At 44.8% G+C, this 23,809-nt stretch overlaps 1 protein-coding gene across 1 annotated transcript in view; it reads right to left on the reverse strand.

The window, feature by feature from the left end:
• The window catches only part of LOC147111453 (kelch-like protein 1), a 474,153-nt gene that overhangs the window by 281,523 nt on the left and 168,821 nt on the right, over nt 1–23,809 (reverse strand). The window contains exon 2 of the mRNA XM_085998465.1: nt 7,811–7,993. Coding sequence (XP_085854591.1) covers nt 7,811–7,993 — 183 coding nt within the window. The remainder of the gene's footprint in view (nt 1–7,810; nt 7,994–23,809) is intronic.

Below are 23,809 nucleotides of genomic sequence, written 5' to 3' on the forward strand. Positions count from 1 at the left end.
CCTACGGTGGAAGTTGGCTGTAGATATCATACAACTCTGCAGTTCCTGCTCTGCTGATAAGTAGCTGGAGCAGGCGGTTGTTTCCCATTACTGCCAGGTAGCTTTGTGTGGGACTGCAGGTTTCTGGCACAATGTGGTTGTGGCTAATCGACCTCTGGTGCCACAGGATATTCCTGGCATTCCTTGTTTGTTTTTTTATCCTTTGATCGCAAAACTCTTGTAATGGGAAGCAGCGACAGAAACCTCCACAGATAGCAACTGAATGGCAACAAATAATAAATCAGCAGTGTAACTTTAAGTGATCCCTTTCTGGTAGAAAATAAAATCAGGTGGGGTATATATATATATTTTTTATTCATTTTTATGGGATGTGGGCTTCGCTGGCAAGGCCAGCATTTATTGCCCATCCCTAATTGCCCTTGAGAAGGTGGTGGTGAGCCGCCGCCTTGAACCGCTGCAGTCTGTGTGGTGCAGAAGGCTGATCTAACATGGTCTGTTTTATAGCCCTGCAAACCCGAAAATTCCAATCTATAAATCTCAAAATGATTCCTTTTGATTACTAAATAGATGCAGGTGAGGGAGATCTTTCAGCTCCTCCATTCATAGAAACATAGAACATAGAAAAATAGGAGCAGCAGTAGGCCATTCGGCCCTTTGATATGATCATGGCTGATCCTCCATCTCAATACCATATTCCCGCTCTCTCCCCATACCCCTTGATGCCTTTTGTGTCTAGAATTCAGAGTTTTAAAAAAAAACTTACATTTTCCCCTTCACGTTATAGAACTCTTAAATACATCTGAAGTTTTTACCTCCATTGCCCTACCCAAAAGACTATTCCAAGACCACCGCCCCCCGCCCCCCTCCCCACCCAATTTTAAACTAACCCAGAATATTGACAGGATCAGCTCGGTCACCTGCTTTACATTCCGCCCAAATCTTCGTCGACATCAATGGAGAATAAAGTCGGACGGGGTGTTAAACCGGCTTCTGATCTGAACCTGTCCCGTTCCCACCAGGCAGGTTACGGTAAAGCCGGGGCCCAAGTGTTGCGCACGCTGCGCTTGAAGAAGTTTTTCTTGACATTGGTCTTAAGTTTTCCTTTTACCAATTTTAACCTAGGGCTCTTGCTCTTGTGTGTCCTCACATACTTTGTGTAATAATGCTCCATATTTTATCTATGATTGCTTAACGCACTTGTACGAGACTCTTTTGTTCCACCACTTGAACAGAGGCATTAAACGTCGATACCCTAATATCTGGAATGCTAATGTTCTGTGCTAAAAATTTTAACACCTTACTGAAATTTATGTAAATTTTTTGGCAAACTACTAACAACATTCAAAGAAAGCCATTCATTTTTAATGTTAACAGCTGCTATTTGACATTATACTTGAGACTTGTGCTCAGTTTTGCCTCATTTGAAAACAAGTCAGAAATTAATTCATACCTACACTGATAAATATTTATGTATTACAATTAGCAAATTTGAAGGTAACATCACATCTCCATTTACCTGTCGGCAGAAACAAAATCCATTCTGTCAGATTAATGGACCGTAAATTGCTTGCTTCCAGCAACACGAGGTTGCTAAATACACACAGCCATGTTATTAATACTCTGCGCAACCAAAGCCCTCACTGGTTTAATTAGTTCAAGTCCCTCATGCATTATGTTCTTCGTTTAAAGCACTGGTTCCAATATATCGGTCGTACTTGAGCAGGATTTCCATTCTCTGCTTCTGGGTCTCTGATGGCTGAAGGTGGTGGAACATCTGCCCATTTATTTCCTTCTGATTCAAATGAATCATCAGCGTGGAACAACTCAGGCTGTTGCATCTCGCCAAGAAAGATGAACCGCCTGCAGAAACCAGTCATAACGTACAAGTATTCTTAATGCAAGCATTCTCTTACAGTGTCCTCCTGCTTATTATATTAAATTAGTGAAATGTCTGCAGTAGAAACTTCTTTCAGAACCAAAGTTCGGACAAAACACAGTTCCCTGGTGCAGTTGTTTTTTTTCCCAATTACAACTCTATTTATTTTAAATTACGAGACTATCACTCTATCTGAGCTATGGTTGGAAAAAAAATTGTCAGGATAATAACAATTTCAAAAAAGTGTTTATATTAAGTGAATTATCAGATGGTGGGGAGGGTAATAAGAACATAATAAGAACGTAAGAAATAGGAGCAGGAGTAGGCCATTCGGCCCTTCCAGCTTGCTCCGCCATTCAATGAGATCATGGCTGACCTTCTGCCTCATTCCATTCACCGGCCTTATCGCCATATCCCTTGATGACCTTACTAGTCATAGAAGATAGGAGTAGGAGTAGGCCATTCGGCCCCTGGAGCCTGTTCCACCATTTAATAAGATCATTGCTGATCATCCAAATTCAGTACCCTGTCCCTGCTTTCTCCCCATATCCCTTGATCCCTTTAGCCTTAAGAAATATATCTAACTCCTTTTTGAATATATTTAATGAATTAGCCTCAACGGCCTTGTGTGGTTGAGAATTCAACAGGTTCACCACTCTCTGGGTGAAGAAATTCCTCCTCATCTCAGTCCTAAATGGCTTACCCCTTATCCTTAGACTTTGACCCCTGGTTCTGGACTCCCCGCCATCGGGAACATTGTGTTTAACATTGTATTATTCTTTTGTCATTTACAATGAATAAAGGATTTCCAGTTCTTTATTAGCTGTAAATGAAGATGGTAGTCCAGTTTTAATGGCAGAATGAATTGTCATGGTGGAAAGCAGACATCGGCCTAGAAATTGGGCTACTTACCGACACCCGTTTGCGCCGCTATCCTGACGAAAAATGGCGGCCGCCACTCTAATGCCCTACTCTGGCGCTGGACTCGGCGGCCACCATTTTGGCGAGGGCCTTAGCGCAGCCGATAGCAGAAAGGGTCCCGGAGATGTAAATGAAGAAAGGGCGACGTCAGACGGCCATGCAACGCCGACTTAACATCACCTCTGCGAACTTCGACCATAGCGCTGAGTTCAGCGCTGGGTCCTAAGCTCGCTCTGAAAACTCAGCGATGTTCAGCAGACTGACAGAGACGCAGTCAGCACTTCTTAAAGGGACAGATGTTCATGAGTCCCCAGCACCAATTTACCAGTTCTGCGCCAGCACCACCATTTTCGGTGGCCATTAACACCGGTCCGCGGTGGCACCGGCAGGTTTTTACCGGTATCGAATTTCTAGGCCTTAGAATCCAATGCATAACTATTACTCAACCTGCTTCCAAACCAGTGCGAGCTACAATGGTTCTCATAAAGCTTAGGTGGAGCATGTTTTGGTAATAGAGGGGTCGATTTTGTCAAACCTGTCGGGAAGAAGGCGGGACTTCCCCTTTCGGGTTTCTGACCCGCCTACTTCGACGTCCGGCCAATCCGCGTGATTTTCCCTTGATTGACCTTGTTGAGCCCGCCCAGCGGGCTCAGCAGGCCAATTAAGGGCCACCCGGCAACAGATGACGTCACAGACTGAAATTTCATCTGTCAAGATTTCTGACAGATGAAATATCAGTGTTTTACAGCTGTTTGAAGCTGTCAAACACTGACAGTCTGATTTCTAAGATGAGTCCTTCTGCGCAGACTCATTTAGAAATCTCAGCAGCACTAAAAGCTGAAGGCTGTCACTTTTGACAGATCGCAGCCATTCAGCTTTCAGTTCCGGCTGAGTGCTGCGCTCCCGACGGCTACAGGAAGAAAGGCTGTTAAGGTAAGTAAAGGTAAGTAAAAGTTCTTTACACACTTTAGACACACCAAACACATTTACCTTTACACTCATGCACCCATCACTCACCTGAGCGCCGACATCGCGACCCCTCCAACTCATTCAACCCGACGGCCCGCTGCTCTAACCTGGCGTGGTTTAGAGCCGTCGGGAAACCCACACGAAACCCCTCAGGCAGTTAATTGGCACTAATCCCTTCCTGCCTGGTTTCGGCGGGTCCCAGTGCGAGGCGGGTACCCGCCGCCCCTGAAACTTACGTGGGGCGGGGTTTTGGGCGGGATGGTGTCAGGACCCCCAAAGTTGGGATTTCCCCCCCCCACACGCCTGAAACCCTGCCTGACGGCTCCCCGAAAATCTAGCCCAGAGTGTTCCATCTCAAGAGGAAAGGAAATTCATCATGATCAGTCTGGACTACTGTGCGCAGTTCTGGTCATCTAATCGTAGAATGGATAATATTGTCCTTGAAAGGGTACAGAGGCAAGTTGGTCCTGGGTATCAGAAAACTGAATTATCAGAACATTTAGGACAGATTATTCATCCTATGAAGTGCCAGCTGGGGCTTGAGCACAAAATATTATGCTGACACTCCAGTGCAGGACTGAGGGAGGGCTGCACTGTCGGAGGTGACGTTAAACCGAGGCCCTGTCTGCCCTCTCAGATGGACGTAAAAGATCCCACGGCAGTATTTCAGAGAAGAGCAGGGGAGTTATCCCCGGTGTCCTGGCCAATATTTATCCCTCAATCAACATAACAAAAAGAGATTATCTGGCCATTATCACATTGCTGTTTGTGGGAGCTTGCTGTGCGCAAATTGGCTGCCATGTTTCCCACATTACAACAGTGACCACACTTCAAAAATGTACTTCATTGGCTGTAAAGCGCTTTGAGACATCCAGTGGTCGGGAAAGGCGCTATAGAAATGCAAGTCTTTCTTTACTATTTGCAAAAGAAAAGGCTTTGAGGTAACTTAATTAAAGTTAACAATGTTATGAAGGGAATTTAGCCAGGCATATCGATCACTATGGTGAGGAGTTCAAAAGAGGTAATTAAGAATAAAATGAGAAGTCTGGAAAATCAGACAGCACTTCATCCCCAAAGGGTATTAAAGCTGTGTAATAAGTTACCAGGAAAGTCTATTGAAATGGACGTTATATAAATAGGGTGAAGGGAAAATTGGATGTGATTTTCTAAAGAGAAGTGATTGCGGGGTATAGTGAGATGGAGAGTGGGTGGGGTTCATCTCTTAAAAAGGAACAGGCTTGCTGGGCCGAATGGCCTGGGTGCTGTTGCGAAAAAAGCTCAACTTCCTAACCTGTAAAGCACACCTGGTCAATAGGTATAGAACAGCGCTGACAACAGCAATGGGAAAGTGTACAGCAGTTAGAGCCACAAAGAACTCCACCAAAATGGCCACCACAGAGAACTGCACAATACTAACAAGAGAAAGAGCAATAACGATAGCCATACAGAAATTTGAAACACAGAGCCGTAGAAGCGTGCACAACATTTACACTAATTGAAACATCCGAACTTTGCCAACATTAATAAAGAAGTCCATACAACCGTTGCTGAAAGAGGAAAATTATGTATTTAAAGGGCATTAAATAAACATATTGCAGTAATACAGATCAATATATTTTTTGGCTAATGCAATGTTTTAGCACCATATCAAAATTTGTAACTATACTATACTTTCTGTTGTATGTGGAAGATGCTCTTTGAAAGTTACGAGAACCGAATTTTATATTTTAAGTAAGAACATAAGAATTAGGAGCAGGAGTCGGCCATACGGCCCAATGAGCCTGCTCCACCATTCAATAAGATCAAGGCTGATCATCTAACGCAACTCCACTTTCCTGCCTGATCCCCATATCCCTTGATTCCTCTAGAGTCCAAAAATCAATCTATCTCAGCCTTGAATATACTCAACAACTTAGCATCCACATCCCTTTGGGGTAGAGAATTCCAAAGATTCACAACCCTCTCAGTCTTAAATGGCCGACCCCTTACCCTGAGACTATGCCCCCTAGTTCTAGACTCTCCAGCCATGGGAAACAACCTCTCAGCATCTACCCTGTCAATCCCCCTCAGAATCTTATATGTTTCAAAAATAGATGAGTATCTGTGTGTTGGAAGTAATAGTGGTAGTACAGGTGTACAATAGTGTATTATTGAACAGTGTATGTTAAATATCAATGCATCTGCATTATTTACTATTCATCATGAAGATAATTTTAATTACAGATTAAATATTGCAATTAAACTGTGTGTTTTTAATTAAGTACAGAAAGATTTTGTTTCCGTTTGACTTCTCATTATTATTTTTACGCCTATAATGCACTTGGGATGGGGAGGACGGGTTGGTTTCAACTTTCGTTTGCATAAGATTCCACCAGCCCTGGTATGTATATAATAAAGACTCTGCACTGTAGGATCACTGATGATACGAGGGAACAAAGGCATAACGTGTAAAGAGCACTGTTCGCTCCACTGTTTTAACATGCATGGAAACCTGTGTATTTAAACTTCCTCTGCTAAAAGAGTGGACAGGGAATCTCCCACACGGTAAGCATGCTTCCCCCAATATCACTACCAGTCATTTTTAGCCTTATGTTTTATTAGTAGATATTTAGCCAGGAATAATGTTGGTAGCATAGTGGTTATGTTACTGGACTAGTAATCCTTGAAGCCTGGACTAATGATCTGGTGGATATGAATTCAAATCCCAGCACAGTGGCTGGCGAATTTAAATTCAGTTAATTAAATAATTTTTTTAATTTTGTGGAATTTAAAGCCAGTATCTGTAACGGTGACAATGAAACTACCGGATTGTGGTAAAAACCCATCTGGTTCACTAATGTCCTTCAGGGAAGGAAATCTGCCGCCCTTACCCGGTCTGGCCTATACGTGGCTCCAGACCCACAGCAATGTGGTTGGCTCTCAACTGCCCTCTGATATTGGCCTAGCGAGCCACTCAGTTGTATAAGGCGTCTCTCGCCCCCACCACCTTCGCGAGGGCAATTAAGGACGGGCAATAAATGCTGGCCTTGCCGGCGACGCCTACATCCCGTGAACGAATAAATAAAAGAAACTGATGAGGTTTCTCCAAAAATAAACTCCAGCACTAATTGTCTTACTTATAACTCTACGCCTGACACTGCGAATACAAAATAAGTGCAAAGCTGTAAAATTCCTTTATTTAGTGACCAATCTCAGTTTTTTTTTTAACTTCTACGAGAGTATGGTGTCTACTGTTCATGGACTGGCATCAGTCACATCTTATGTCAATTAAAGCAACACCCACTCCTCCCCACATCAAACGCACTAAAACGTGAGATCGAAAACAAATCAATGGTGTTAAAACACGAAAAGTCAATTGAAAGCAAAATACTTTGTACTCAATTAAAAACAAATTTTTATCTCAGCTTTTAAGCCGTAATGAAGATCGACTTCAGATCTGCTCATTTTCTACCGATTGATGATAAATATGGACACGACCCATTCCATTGTCCTTTGGCCCCACGTGGCTATTTACAAATCCTCCATCTTCTCAACCTCTACCTGCAGTGCTGGGTTAAATCTGATCAGTGAAAATCATACTATAATGCCTGCACCTTTGGTATATTGAGACTCAAAAACAAAAGCCTTTGGTAAAATTTCTGCTGTTTGCTATTTATAGCGAAATCGTAAGCATGTTCTTTATACGTGTGTTTAGGAATTTACTACAAATAGCAACAGGTTAGAAAACTTCCCCAGCGAATGCTCATGCCAATTAAATATACGCTCAACTGTACACTCAGTTTAGCATCTCAATGTTTTAGTCCTAATGGTGAGAGGCTGCGAATTTACCTCCCTCAGTACTATTTAGTGCATTCAAGTGGAGAGTAATTGTCTTTCCTCAGTTGAAGGCACTGCACTTTCTAGCTGGATGCTAATGGGGACCTGTATTCCACTCAGTATTTCCAAAGAATGCCAATGCATTCCAAAAGAGCTTATTTGATATCAAACAGATCCGCCTTGAATTGTTCAGCGTAAGTTGACAGGTGCAATGTATGGATGCCCTACCTATGAGCAGGTATCTTTCGGTCTCCCGCAATCAGGATGACATCGCACAGCTGCTGCTGCTTGAGATAGATCTCCATCTTGTGAAAGGTTTGCTCTGCATGGTTCACAGCCTGGAAGAGCTCCTCGGAGCTGCTTGCTTCCATATCACTGTGTGGCATCAGGGGATGGCTAGTCACTGTCAGCCTGTGGACCACAAAGGGAGAAATGTGTTGTTGATGAAGTGCCAGAGATTTTGTAGCCTTAATCACACTTTCTGCTGATAGCAGACTTAAGGAAGCCGATAAGAAAAATCAATACATGCCTGCGGCCTTCCAACATAGAGTAGATGGAATTGAGTACAATGTATTCCTCAGACTCTTATCAAACCTACCTGCTTTAACTCACAGAATGTCTTTATCACTAAGTCTTTTTCTCTTCACAGCAGTTTTTCTTTTGTACCACAGTTAAAATCTTTGGGAGAAAAGTGCTGTGTGTTTTAGCAGGCGCCATAGCATAGTGAGCAATATAAATGATTGTGTCTTTCTAAGTAGCTATAGGTAACCTCATTATTTGTTGTTCTTTTAGTGGTTGGTGTATAAAATGATGTAAACTCCATCTATTGTCTGAATTAAAATAACTTGGTCATTTTTAAGTCCGTCACAAACCAAAGACTGGGCCAGATAAGCCAATTAAACAAATAGGCATTACTGCATGACTGATTCTCAAGATGTATCCTTTGAATCTAAATAATAACGCTCCAATCTTATGTCTGCCAAACTGTTTCCATTGGTGGAAGGGTCGAGAACGAGAGGACACAGATTTAAGGTGATTGGCAAAAGAACCAAAGACAACATGAGGAAAAACTTTTTTACGCAGCGAGTGGTTAAGATCGGGAATGCGCTGCCTGAAAGAATGGGGGAGGCAGATTCAATCACAACTTTCAAAAGGGAGTTGGATAAGTATCTGAAGGAAAGAAATTTGCAGGGCTACGGGGGAAAGGGCGGGGGAGTGGGACTAGCTGAAGTGCTCTTGCAGAGAGCCAGCACGGGCTCGACGGGCTGAACGGCCTTCTTCCGTGCTGTAACCATTCTATGACTCAAGTGCACCAGCCTCAAAGTGTCATTACTGCAAATGCCTAGCAAACAGAAGTATGAAAGTTGGCCTGAATCTGTACAAACAGCTTGACTGCTCAATCTTATATTTTAGATTTGTCCTAAAAGGGTGTTTTGGTAGCTCTTTGCAGCGATGTTGCTTTACCCATGATTGAATTAAATGGCAGAACAGGCTCGAGGGACTGAATGGCCTACTCCTGTTCCAGTGAACCCACCTCCTCAGTCTGCACTGTGAATTAGATTGTTGTCGTAGCAGGTTTTTAAATCAAGGTGCACACGTACACTGGTCAATCTACTCCTCGGCTAAAAGAAAAATGGCGTGGAAAACTACACAGCTGTGTTTGCAATGTAAACTCTTGACTTTGTATGACACCTAAACATGAATGCACCCGGAATTTAGGAAACCTAATAATAAACAGTGCTGGCGGGGGTCTGAGCCCAGGGTTTGGACCAGTTACTGACCTCCATTGGCTCCCATTCCAGCAATGCCTTGATTTTAAAATTCTCATCCTTGTGTTCAAATTGCTCAATGGCTTCGCCCCCCTTTCCCCAGCTCTGTAACCTCCTTCAGGACTACAACCCTCCAGGACGTCTGCGCTCCTCCAATTCTGGCCTCTTGCGCATCCCTGATTTTCATCACTCTACCTTTGGTGGCCATGCCTTCTGTTGCCTGGGCCCTAAGCTCTGGAATTCCCTCTCTGAACACCTCTGCCTCTCTACCTCTCTCTCCTCCTTTAAGACACTCCTTAAAATCTAACTCTTTGATGAAGCTTTTAGTCACCTTGTGGCAAAGCCACTAAGAGACTCTCACAGTGACTTGTACAATTGCCTTTAATCATGTTTATTACCTTTTAATGTTGGCTCTGGTTAAACAGAGCTAGATCGACAAAATCGCGATCTGACGCGATGACGTCATCACGTGGGTCACGTGACGTCCCAACAGCGGGAAACGTGATGACGTCAGAGGTAGAGGGCGTTTTCCAGCTAGTCCTCGTGTGGAGTGATAGTGAATAGACCTGCTTAGAGCTTCTCCTGCATTTCCTTGTTTTGTAAAGTTTTAGTACGTTAAACTCAGTTTGTTAACTACTAGTGAGTTTATAGATTCTTTGCTAGGAGTGCAGAGACTCCGACAACCTGTCCTATCTCCTTATGTGGCTCGGTGCCAAATGTTGTCTGATAACGCTCCTTTGAAGCACCTTGGGGTGTTTTACTATGTTAAAGTTGCAGTTGTACTTTTCCTCTTCTTGTGATTGGAGCATCCACTGTGCTTGACTATGCGTTTTGTGTCTTAGTTTCACATCTGCTGTATTTGCAGCTTCTTTTCCTCTCTTTAGTTTTCCTAATTTTCCTCACACTTCCATTCACACGGACCTCTCCTGTCTTTTCACCCTTGACTCCCTGCACATTCTTTTAAAAAAAAATTAATTCTGTATTATCTCACTGATAGTGCCAAGATTATCGCCACTCCAGGGACTTGAGCACAGAAAGCTAGGCCGACACACCCAGTGTAGTGCTGAGGGAGCGCTGCACTGTCGGAGGTGCCGTCATTTGGATGAGACGTTAAACCACAGGCCCCGTCTGCTCTCTCAGGTGGATGTAAAAGATCCCATGGCACTATTTTGAAGAAGAGTAGGGGAGCTTTCCCCGGTGTCCGGGCCAATATTTATCCCTCAACCAACATAACAAAAACAGATTATCTGGCCATTTCCACATTGCTGTTTGTGGGAGTTTGCTGTGTGCGAATTGGCTGCTGCGTTTCCCACATTACAACAGTGACTCCACATCAAAAGTACTTCATTGGCTGTAAAGTGCTTTGAGACGTCTGGTGGTCGTGAAAGGAGCTATATAAATGCAAGTCCTTATTTCTTTCTTTAATGATCTTTTATATCTTTTAACTGTCTTATTTTAAGCAGTTTGCAGTTTATTTAACCCACTGCCTCTCTATGACTGACCTATCTTTTGGTTTGAATCTTCTCAGCTCCTGAATGACCACAGATATCATACTCCAGATAATTTAGTCAACATTTGCTCTAGTAAAACTGAGTAGCAGCCTTGAAGGAACTAGCTATGTTATGTGAATTCAGAGGCATGTTATTGAAATGATTAGGGATCAGTTAAGGGAATAGAAGTGTGTGCCTCATATTATGAAGGATTACTTCTTGAGGTAGACTAGACCCTTGAAAAACAATTTATTATTGAATGACATTGTTGAGGTTGTTGCTATTTTCCTAAAAACATAATTACCAAACCTCAACACCAAAAACACTATTAAATCTAACTTTAACACCAAAAAGGCTGTCAATGTTTGCTTTGTAGATGTACTAACCATCTGGCAAATAATTTATCAGGTCCTGCTAAAATTGTTAACAACAAGTATTTAAATACAGGAAACTCTCGATTTACTGGCACCTAAAATAACCGGAAATCTCTGTTAACCGGCAAAATTCAGGAGTAGGTTCAGGTAAGTTTTACTTTATATTAGTGGCAGTTCCTGGATCTGTGGCTGTGAACTGGGGCTCCTACACTTGTTGCTAAGCAACAGGGACGCTTGGTCTGTGGCCGGAGTTCCTGCACATGTTGCTAAGCAACAGGGAAGCCTGGATTTGTTGCTGTGTACGGAGCTCTCGTACCTTTAAACTATACCTCTCTGTAATCCGGACTTTTTGATAAACCGGCACCACGCCGGTCCCATCGGTGCCGGATACCAAAGAGTTTCCTGTAGCGCCTTTAACATAGTAAAACGTCCCATGGTGCTTCACATGAGTATTAAAAGACAAAAAAATTGACACCGAGCCACATAAGGAGAAATTAGGGCAGGTGACCAAAAGCTTGGTCAAAGAGGTAGGTTTTAAGAAGCGTCTTAAAGGAGGAAAGAGAGGTAGCGAGGTGGAGAGATTTAGGCAGGGAATTCCAGAGCTTAGGGCCCAGGCAACAGAAGGCACAGCCGCCAATGGTTGAGTGATTATAATCAGGGATGCTCAAGAAGGCAGAATTAGAGGAGCGCAGATATCTTGGGGGGTTGTGGGGCTGAAGGAGATTACAGAGATAGGGAGGGGTGAGGCCATGGAGGGATTTGAAAACAAGGGTGAGAATTTTGAAATCGAGGCGTTGCTTAACCAGGAGCCAATGTAGGTCAGCGAGCACAGGGGTGATGGGTGAACGAGACTTGGTGCGAGTTAGGACACAGGCAGCTGCGTTTTGGATCACCTCAAGTTTACATAGGGTTGAATGTGGGAGGTCAGCAGGAGTGCATTGGAATAGTCAAGTCTAGAGGTAAAAAAGACATGGATGAGGGTTTCAGCAGCGGATGAGCTGAGGCAAGGGCGGAGACGGGCGAAGTTCCGGAGGTGGAAATAAACCATCTTAGTGATGGCGTGGATATGTGGTCGGAAGCTCATTTCAGGATCAAATATGACACCAAGGTTGCGAACAGTGTGGTTCAGCCTCAGACAGATGTTAGGGAGAGGGATGGAGTCAGTGGCTAGGGAACGGAGTTTGTGGTGGGGACCGAAAACAATGGCTTCGGTCTTCCCAATATTTAATAGCAGAAAATTTCAGCACATGCAGAACTGAATGTCAAACAAGCAGTCTGACAATTTAGAGACCGTGGAGGGGTCGAGAGAAGTGGCAGTGAGGTAGAGCTGGGTGTCGTCAGCGTACATGTGGAAACAGACACTGTGTTTTCAGATGATATCGCCAAGGGGCAACATGTAGATGAGAAATAGGAGGGGGCCAAGGATAGATTCTTGGGGGACACCAGAGGTAATGATGCAGGAGCGGGAAGAGAAGCCATTGCAGGCGATTCTCTGGCTACGATTAGATAGATAAGAATGGAACCAGGCGAGTGCAGTCCCACCCAGCTGGATGATTAAATGTTATTATGTGGGAAATTAAGGCACTTTGCTATACTAATTAATTCATCTACACACATTACTGGTAGACACAGGTTCTACGATACCTTTCCTGGATGAAGATATTTATTTGTGTTACTTTGGCTAAAACATGTTGCACATTCATGAAAAACCTTACAAATATTAGATTGCATTTCTGCAAATAAGTGAACATGTACACCTTTACATTTCAAACTCTGGTTTGCCTATTTCAGTGGTGAACCTTGTGTTTGTTCTCCATGACTAAATTCAAGTTAATCCCACTTATAATCGTGCTGTGTCCCGTTCTTCAATCTACCTCCATGCATTCAGACAGAAATCAACACTAAACTATTAGCAAAGGTTAGTTCGATTGTGCAAAGTGGTCCATACATAAAAATCAATGTGCACGTGGATGTAAAAGCAATGCAATACAAGCTCATGTGCTTTCCCTTGTCAGCCAAGGATGCAATCTGCAATAAATCTTGAAAACAATAATGCAATTGAAAGAGTTGATACATCTGAACAGATGACTCTTATAGTAACACTTTACAACCTTCCCGGCTCAACGTCAAGTTCAACAATTTCAGATCATAACCACTGCTCCCATTTTTTTTGGACAGCAGGTGTTGGTAATGGTTCTGCTGTTGCCATTTACACTTCCTCTTGGCCTGTCTTTTGTTCCTTTACTTGTCCCATTACCACCCCCTTTTGCCTCGCACCATCATCCCTTTTGTCATTTCATCACTCCCGCCTTCCACCCTATCAATCACAGACATTCCATTTTGTTCTTGCCTTCGCCCCTCGCTTCACCGTGGCCCCACCCCCCCCCCACCCACTTTCCCTGCCTCTGCACTTACTTAAAACCTGTTACATCTCTAACTTTTTCCAGTTCTGATGAAAGGTCATCGACCTGAAACGTTAACTCTGTTTCTCTCTCCACAGATGCTGCCTGACCTGTTGAGCACTTTCAGCATTTTCTGTTTTTATTACCCTTACAACGGTCGTGACCGAGAGGAAAAGGCCATCTATGTTTTGATCTTTGACAAAGTAATTTAAAAAGCTTTTGTGATTTACAGACATGCCAGTTCCTCTTCCTGCTTCTTTGTAGCACTCGCCACTGATTTGGAGTCTAACAGAGTGGTAGAGATCCAAATGCTTTCATTACTTATATTATGTATTACATATAATTAGTTTAGCACCAGCAGTCTTTCAAAAACATTAAATATAAAAACAGAAATTGCTGGAAACACTCAGCAGGCCAGGCAGCATCTGTGGAGAGAGAAACAGAGTTAATGCTTCAGGTCTATTGTGATCTTTCGTCACAACGTTACACTAAACATTCAAAAAACATTGCATGTGCTACAATACATACAGTACTACCTGGATAATGTTTAGCCATTACCACTGGCTGAACATGAGGAAAGCTTGAATACTGTATATAGCTTTGTATGAATGATGCCGCACTTTCATTTACTATTAGCAGAAGTCAGTTTAGATAAAGTGAGCCACAGTCACTTGGTTATTAGGTTTACTCCCAATCCGGTTTATCATTGCAGCTCCTGTTGAATCATATTGCCAATCTACATTCTTTCATTAGGCTTAGCAGAGTGCATTTGTGCTGTCATATTCGACTATTGTTGAATGTTTGTAAGTTTTTCCAATTGAAAATGAAGCATCCAAAATCGACTAAAGCTGCTCAGAATAGTTTTGGCAAGTTTTATGAGAATGACATAGGGCATCTCGTGTTAACCTTTTGAATCATCATTTCACTCCTGTGTCTATAGATGCTTCAGTTTAAGGACTCTTTCCTCTACTTATTTTGAATCATGAGCATAGATCTGTATGTACAGTTGCTTTTGGTTTATGTGCAGTAAGTGTTGAGAAAAAGAAAACACTCTTGTATGGCTGTAGAAAAGGAATATACTTGATCAGGTAGAAAATGTGTTTTACGTAGTGATTATAATGTCTCAAGGACCCTACATTCCACAAAATGGATGGCTTGATTGTTGGAATTCAACGGAGGTGTATAGTATCAAAAAGGAAAGCAAAATATTGCCGCTGCATGCTTACTCAGATTGTCTTTTTTTATCTTGAGATGGTAGGCAACAGCATGATGTAGAGACCGAATGCTACTATTGCTATTGACTGATTTCATTTCAGAGGAAGAATTTTGAGTTATTCTGTACTTAAAATGTCACAATCAGACGCAACCAGTGAGTCGCATGAAGATGGATTCAAAGCTGTTGGCTTTCTATTACATTTACAACAAGCTTCACTACAGCTTGACTGTATCTGATATGCTCACTCTTGGGTAGTGCCTGCTTCTTTTCGGATGAAGCTCACTGTTATGGGACACACATGTCAACAGGATATCAAATCGACATAGCAAAGACCGATCAGGTCTCCAATTAGATTATGGTAAATTAGAAGATATGCTGTTCTATAACAATAGGGTGTTTGTGCCATCCATCACATCAGGCCCTTGAATGCAGTAAATGAATAAATTAAATTGCATTTTTAATATAGAGCCTGTTGCGATTTTTACTGGTGTTTTGGGGATTAAATTCCCAACCCTGTCCATCAACCTGTGAAAAGCAGAAACTGTTCCCAGTGGCAGAAGGGTCGGTAACAAGAGGACACAGATTTAAGGTGATTGGCAAAAGAACCAGAGGCGACATGAGGAAACATTTTTTTTTTTAAACACAGCGAGTAGTTGTGATCTGGAATGCGCTGCCTGAAAGGGCGGTGGAAGCAGATTCAATAATAACTTTCAAAAGGAAATTGGATAAATACTTGAAAGGGAAACATTTTCAGGGCCACGGGGGAAGAACAGGTGAGTGGGATTAATTGGATAGCTCTACCAAAGAGCCGCCATAGACACAATGGGCCAAATGGCCTCCTTCTGTGTTATATCCTTCTATGATTCTATGAAAACTGTAAATGAATGGCTTTTATAATATAGGTAATCATTTACCTGTGTATTTAATTTGTTCCCCATATCTGTTTGAAAGCTGAGAAAACACAGCCAACTGGTATGCAAGATGTATTAACTGGAGTTAGATGTCTTGGCAATAGACACAAAAGGCATCAAGGGGTATGGGGAGAGAGCGGGAATATGGTATTGAGATAGAGGATCAGCCATGATCATATTGAATGGCGGAGCAGGCTCGAAGGTCCAGATGGCCGACTCCTGCTCCGAAGTTTCAATACGAGACCTGAAGGAGTGGGGTTTCATTGCACTGGGGGGTTGGGGTGGGGGTGGGGGTGGGGGGAGGGAGGTGGCACTACACTTCAGTGGCATGAGGAACGGCGCTGGGCTTTTGGGAAATGCTTCTGGAATTTAACAGAACTGGGGTAGGGACCCTGGAATTTCGAAGCACTGCAGTGAGGCTGTTGAGAACCGACAGCATGGGGAATCCTTGCATCCAGCAGAACTATAGAGAAGGGAACCTAGGGTTGGCAGAACTGTGGAGGTAATCCTGATGTTTGTCAAAATTAGGGTGGAATGTGAGATTTGGCTCACTGGTGCTAGCAGTGAGGGGAGATCGGGAATTTCCTCTGCGTTACTCCAGATTGGTCAGCATAACTTTGTCGGAAAATCATGGACACGCCGCTTAACTGAGGAGGCCGATCTCAAGATTTCTATAGCAGTAAGGATGAGAACCCCCCAATACAGCTTCTAGCATTATCTGTGGATGTCTTTTCTGTACTGTGTAGGAAGAAATACGAAAATGCTGTCAAAAACATAATCGACGGGCGAGAAATGTTTATCTTGAACATCAGTGCTAGCACAAGTCACTGAAACAGTGGAAGAGAATGGTATATATTCAGATGTACAATAGGCAAAACAAAATCTAATTTGCTTTGTTGCTGATTTGCTCCCCTCCTCTCCTGCAGGTGCTGATTCCTTGTTGGGATACGGTCCCAGCGATACCTCATCCAAGTGGCCATTATTCATAGGTTAACCTTGCAGATGAATACTGGGGGCTTTTCAACTGTACAGGGAGGGCATTGCAGCCAAGACTGATGGCTTTCCTTTGCCTGATGTCCACACATGCACATTTCCAGTAGAGGTCACTGGAGTGTGATAACGAACAGATCTTGAGCCAGTTTTCCTCTCGCTAACCCAGGTGCTCCAAGACCAACATTAGTTCCTCTTCCACCACCCTTAACTCAGTGCAAACCGGAGACGTACTTCATCTATATCACACAGCTACTCACTAGATAAGTTTGCTGAACTACTGGGGAATCTCGGCTTGAAGGCAGATACATAAGTATGCAAAGCTTCAAACAATTAAAAGGGCCATCATTGGACAAAATACTATAGAGTAGGTTCTTGGCACACAGAGAGCTTAAGTTTTATTGGTGCAGCCAAATATTCCAGAACAATTTCCTACAATTTGGAGAGCATAGAGATGGAAGAGGGCTACAGATGAGTGCTCAGCAGAGTATTCAAGGATATTCAAGAAAGAAAAAGAGAGTTGCATTTATATAGCGCCTTTCACAACATCAGGACGTCCCAAAGTGCTTCACAGCCAATTAAGCACTTTTGAAGTGTAGTCACCGTTGTAATGTAGGAAAGTCAAAAATTAAAGAGCTCACCTTGGTGTTTGATTTTGAGAAAACCATTGAAGGAATATGATTTGGAACTGGAATGAATAACACTCAATAATGCTGTGGTAAATATTTGAGCAGATTTTATGCTGGACATGAGACCTCTAACTCATTAAAGCACTAAGTAAGAGCCTTATGCTTTATAGTCATAGATCCATAATGGCAGAGAAGGAGGTCATTCGGCCCATCGAGTCAATGCCAGCTCTCTGTCGAGCAATCCAGTCAGTCCCATTCCCCCGCTCTATCCCCATAGCCCTGCAAGTTTATTTCCCTCAAGTGCCTATCCAGTCTCCCTTTGCAAACATTGAGTGTCTCCGCTTCCACCACTTCCGTCGGCAGCGAGTTCCAGGTCCTCACCACTCGCTGCGTAAAAAAGTTTTTCCTCACTTCCCCCCTGTATCTCTTGCCCAAAACCTTAAATCTGTATCCCCTAGTCCTTGTACCATCAACTAGTGGGAATAACCTTTCCCCATCTAGTCTATCCAAACCCGTCATAATCTTGTACACCTCTATCAAATCACCCCGCAACCTCCTTTGCTCTAATGAAAACAAATCCAGATTCTCCAACCTGTCCTTGTAGTTAAGATCCCCCATCCCTGGAACCATTCTGGTAAATCTCTTCTGCACCCTCTCAAGTGCCTTCACATCCTTCCTAAAGTGTGGTGACCAGAACTGGATGCAATACTCCAGTTGTGGCCTAACCAGCGCTTTATAAAGGTTCAGCATAACTTCTCTACTTTTGTACTCAATACCTCTATTTATGAAGCCCAAGATCCCATATGCTTTGCTAACCACTCTCTCACTATGTCCTGCCTAAGTAAGAATCTTATTTATGCTGTAACTCATTCCAGATAAATAATTCCAGCAGAAAATCCCTGGATTATTCACTCTAGTCATTGAGACCTGGTTAAAGATAAAGACATTGAAATTGCAAGGAGGATTCACTCAGTCGCGCCAGCATTCTGGCTGGCAGAAACCCCAGGAAAACCATGGAGACCTGGCCTAACCCGGGTTACGCCAGATCTCCGCCATTATCCAGTGAGTTTGTCACTGTCCCACCAGAGTTACTGTGAGAGAACAGAAGGTCCTCCATGGAATTTCAGGGTCAAACCATTCTTGTATTTACACTATTAATTTTGTGGTCCATTTGCTCCTGTTGACAATTAGAAATGTAGGCTTAGAAATTCAGTAAGGCGCTGCCAGCTTTGCGGCCAGTTACCGCCCAAAGAGGGCTTCTGCGCCAATAGAGGAGTTTGCGCTGATATTCAGCGCAGCGGTAATGGCGGCGGTAGCCGTTAGCGCTGCGCCGGCACCGATGACGCCATCGGTGTGCGCAGTGCCCCGCTCCCGGCCCGACCCCCATATTGAGTTGCGGCCGCCTCTTCCGCAGCGGCCGCAAACAGCGATCAGAAAACGGGGCCGTACTGTAGCCTTAGTGGGGCGCTTTAAGGTGGAGGTGCGGCCGGCCGCTTTTTCGGCGGCCGCCTGCCCGCACCTCCTTCCCCGGCCTCCTCCACCCACCACCCCCCCCCCCCCCGTGGCATTGCCGGCTGCTTTCCGCGAACCCGGCACTTCTCCGTGGTGCCGGGCTCATTTGCCGGCACTATCCAGCGGCGATCTCCCTGTTGCAGGCACCTCCCCCTTAAGAGAAGGAGGAGGCCTGCAGTACCACAGCCTGCCGCTCCGCAGCAGGTGGCGCAGCGGCACCTAGAGCGCTGAAATTCAGTTTCAGCGCCCCAAGCGGGGGCGGGCACACCCTGGAATAGCGCCCGGTTCCGACTTGGGGCGCAAAAACTGAATATCTGACGGTCGCAACTGGCTCGGCGCTCAGCGCTAACTTTTGGGCGCACGCCAGCTGGCGGGCCCAAAGTGAATTTCTAGGCCGTAGTGTTTCTCCTTGGAGATTTATTATATTGCTTGTCTCTTTTATGTTGAATCTAACATGTTAGAATTAGTTGTTCAATCTAAATGCCAGTGCCTGGAAGTAATGACTGTCATCTTACTCAGCAAAATATTAACAAACAATTCAACGCGTGGACCTTGGGCTGAATCAGATGGAGATAACATCTGGAGCTGGAGGATGGGTTTTAGAACTGATTGGATTCCGAGAACCTCAATTACCCAGTCTAACATGACATAAAGCTGAGAATTAGTCACATTTGCTGACATTTCATTGTTGGGAGATTGGCAACAAAGAACGTGATGAAGAGATTGTCTGTTAAAGACCTGCAGATGGATGAAATGTGTGGCACTCTCAGTGTTGGCCACAGTTTGGTGGTGAGAGAACCAACGCGAGGGAAAAACCTACTTGACCTCGTCCTCACCAATCTACCTGTCGCAGATGCATCTGTCCATAACAGTATTGGTAGCAGTGACCACCGCACAGTCATTGTGGAGAAAAAATCCTGTCTTCACACTGAGGACACCCTCCATCGTGTTGTGTGGCACTACCACCGTGCTAAATGGGATAGAGTCAGAACAGATCTAGCAGCTCAAAACTGGGCATCCATGTGGCACTGTGGGCCATCAGCAGCAGCAGAATTGTATTCCACCACAATCTGTAACCTCATGGCCCGGCATATCACTCACTCTACCATTAGCATCAAGCCAGGGGACCAACCCTGCATCAATAAAGAGTGTAGAGGAGCATACCAGGAGCAGCACCAGGCGTACCTAAAAATGAGGCGCCAACCTGCAACATAGGACTACATGCAAGCTAAAAAGCAGAAGCAGCATGCTATAGACAGGGTTACGCGATCCCGCAATCAACGGATCAGATCAAAGCTCTGCAGTCCTGCCACATCCAGTCGTGAATGGTGGTGGACCATTAAACAACTCATGGGAGGAGGAGGCTCCAAGAATATCCCCATCCTCAATGTGGGGCAGCCCAGCACGTGAGTGCAAAAGACAAGGCTCAAGTGTTTGCAACCAACTTCAGCCAGAAGTGCCGAGTGGATGATCCATATTGGCCTCCTCCTGCGGTCCCCACCATCACAGAAGCCAGCCTTCAGCCAATTCGATTCACTCTACGTGATATCAAGAAATGGCCCAGTGCACTGGATACAGCAAAGGCTATGGGCCCCCGACAACATCCCGGCTATCGTGCTGAAGATTTGTGCTCTAGAAATAGCCGTGCCTCTAGCCAAGCTGTTCCAGTACAGCTACAACACTGGCATCTATCCGACAATGTGGAAAACTGCCCAGGTATGTCCTGTCCACAAAAAACAGGACAAATCCAACCCGGCCAATTACCGCCCCATCAGTCTACTCTCAATCATCAGCAAAGTGATGGAAGGTGTCATCGACAGTGCTATCAAGTGGCACTTACTCACCAATAACCTGCTCACTGATGCCCAGTTTGGGTTCCGCCAAGACCACTCAGCTGTCGAGCTCATTACAGCCTTGGTCCAAACATGGACAAAGGAGCTGAATAGAGGTGAGGTGAGGGTGACTGCCCTTGACATCAAGGCAGCATTTGACCGAGTGTGGCATCAAGGAGCCCTTGTAAAACTAAAGTCAATGGGAATCAGGGGAAAACTCTCCACTGGCTGGAGTCATACTTAGCACAAAGGAAGATGGTTGTGGTGATTGAAGGTCAATCAGCCCCAGGACATCGCTGCAGGAGGTCCTCAGGGCAGTGTCCTAGACCCAACCATCTTCAGCTGCTTCATCAATGACCTTCCCTCCAACATAGGGTCAGAAATGGGAATGTTCGCTGATGACTGCAGTGTTCAGTGCCATTCACAACTCCTCAGATACTGAAGCAGTCCATGCCCGCATGCAACAAGACCTGGACGACGTTCAGGCTTGGGCTGATAAGTGGCAGGTAACATTCGCGCCACAGAAGTGCCGGGCAATGACTATCTCCAACAAGCGAGAGTCTAAACACCACCCCTTTACATTCAATGGCATTACCATCACTGAATACCCCACCATCAACATCCTTGGGGTCACCATTGACCAGAAATTTAACTGGACCAGCCACATAAATACTGTGGCAACAAGAGCAGGTCAGAGGCTAGGTATTCTGCAGCGAGTGTCTCACTTCCTGACTCCCCAAAGCCTTTCTAGCATCTACAAGGCACAAGTAAGGAGTGTGATGGAATACTCTCCACTTGCCTGGATGAGTGCAGCTCCAACAACACTCAAGAAGCTTGACACCATCCAGGACAAAGCAGCCCGCTTGATTGGCATCCCCTCTACCACCTTAAACATCCACTCCCACCACCACCGGTGTACCGTGGCTGCAGTGTATACCATCTACAAGATGCACTGCAGCAACTCGCCAAGGCTTCTTCAGCAGCGCCTTCCAAACCCGCGACCTCTTCCACCTAGATGGACAAGGGCAGCAGGCGCATGGGAACACCACCACCTCCAAGTTCCACTCCAAGTCACTCATCATCCTAACTTAGAAGTATATCGTGTTGCTTCATCGTCACTGGGTCAAAATCCTGGATCTCCCTTCCTAACAGCACTGTGGGAGTACCATCACCACACGGACTGCAGCGGTTCAAGAAGACGGCTCACCACCACCTTCTCAAAGGGCAATTAAGGATGGGCAATAAATGCTGGCCCTGCCAGTGACGCCCACATCCCATAAAAACGAATTTTTTTAAAAGTTTGAAATATACGGGTAGATTTTCAACTTGCTGCCGAAGTTGATGTTTGGTCCCCCTATTATAAAACGTGCCCGATTTCATTTCAACGGAAATTGAAACTTAAATGAAAACTGGACGGTTTCCATAACTGCCGGCCAATCCACAGCATGAGTTTTATGTCTGGGCAGCAACTTGAAAATCGATCCCATTAACTGTCGGACTGGTTTTGTTTCTGAAGCAGAGGAGATCAACTCTAATGCAGCTCTTACAAGCTGCAACCAAATTCTTCAGCTCCATTTCTGCCTGACACAAGAGGACTGATTTAAGAAGTAAACAAGGGAGCAATGGGCAGGGAGGCTGGTAGACACAGCTGTCCTGAAAAGGGGGCTGCAATGTATTACATTGTATTTAGGCCTGGTTAGTACCTGGAGGGGTGACCATCAGGGAAGACCAGGTGCAGAAGGTCACGGAAGGAGCCCCGAGGAGGGACAGTTGGTGAGAAGGTCACGGAAGGAGCCCCGGGAGGGACGGCTGGTGAGCAGGCCCGGGCGTTGGGCTGAAGATTGTCGGACAGGAGGAATGGTGGAAATGGAATGGCGGCGCGCACAGACGCAGCGGCTTTGCTTCTCCCAGGACAGTGCTATTTACGTTTAATGTTAATGTTATTTGTACTGGACTCATGAGAGCTTGCAAGGTCACATTTCGTTGTTCATGTACTTGTGCATTGTACAATGACAATAAAGTTGAATTATTATTATTATTTACAGCACAGAAACAAGCCATTCGGCCCAACAGGTCCATGCCGGTGTTTATACTCCACATGAGCTTCCTCCCACCTACTTCATCTAACCGTATCAACATATCTATTCCTTTCTCCCTCACATGTTTTTAACTCGCTTCCCCTTAAATGCACCTATGGTAGTCACCTCAACCAGTACATGTGGTAATGAGTTCCATATTCTAACCACTTCCTGGGTAGAAGTTTCTCCTGAATTCCCTATTGGATATATTAGTGACTATCTTATATTTATGGCCCCTAGTTCTGGTCTCATCCGCAAGTAGGATCATCGAGGGGAAAATTCAATTGGTTAGCGTCTTCCGTTAGCGCCTGCCGCTGGCGCTAATGAGGCACTGATGCAGTAGCGCTGGGGCGAGGCAAATCCGGCAGCACACAGCAAATCCGCACCCCCGCTGCACCGTCAGTACGAGGTACTGCCGGGGACTTCAACGCCAGGCAGATCATGACGTCGGTGAACGTGCAACGCTCACTGGGCGGCCAATCTGCCAAATTCATTATGGACAGGTACCTTTGCGCCTGGACCAGACAGCAACAGGGAGAGGAGGCACACAGCTGCAGGACGCCAGCTCCATGGACGTTACTTAAAGGCATCTGCATTAATCACTCGCAGCTGTCAGGGCAGGTCCGTTTCTGTGGTCTCTTGTCAGTTTCAGGTAGTGGATGAGTTTGTATGAGTAATTTCAAGGTTCTTTTTTATCAGCAGTTTTCTGGCAAGTGCAAAGTGGCTACATTTATTGTTCAAAGATTCAAACTGCTACACTTGGCAACATTAATGGGGACTGTACTGGCGCCACCTCGCCCTCCAGGATCTACAGTGGAGGGAGCATAGGCAGCCAGAAATACGGGAACATGTGCGCAGAGGGATGAGGAGGGACATCAGGGCTTTCACCAGGATGACTTAAACCCCAGATCCGTTTTACTCAGCACATGCCCATCATACCATCCCTGTGTCATGCCATATCACAGCATCCTCCTGGCGCAAAGGTGAAATGAGAGAGAGCACAAAATATTGCAAACTCCATTAA

Source organism: Somniosus microcephalus, chromosome 10 (genome assembly GCF_052327205.1).
Source record: "Somniosus microcephalus isolate GS21.2 chromosome 10, FLI_Smic_1.0, whole genome shotgun sequence".
NCBI lineage: Eukaryota > Metazoa > Chordata > Chondrichthyes > Squaliformes > Somniosidae > Somniosus > Somniosus microcephalus.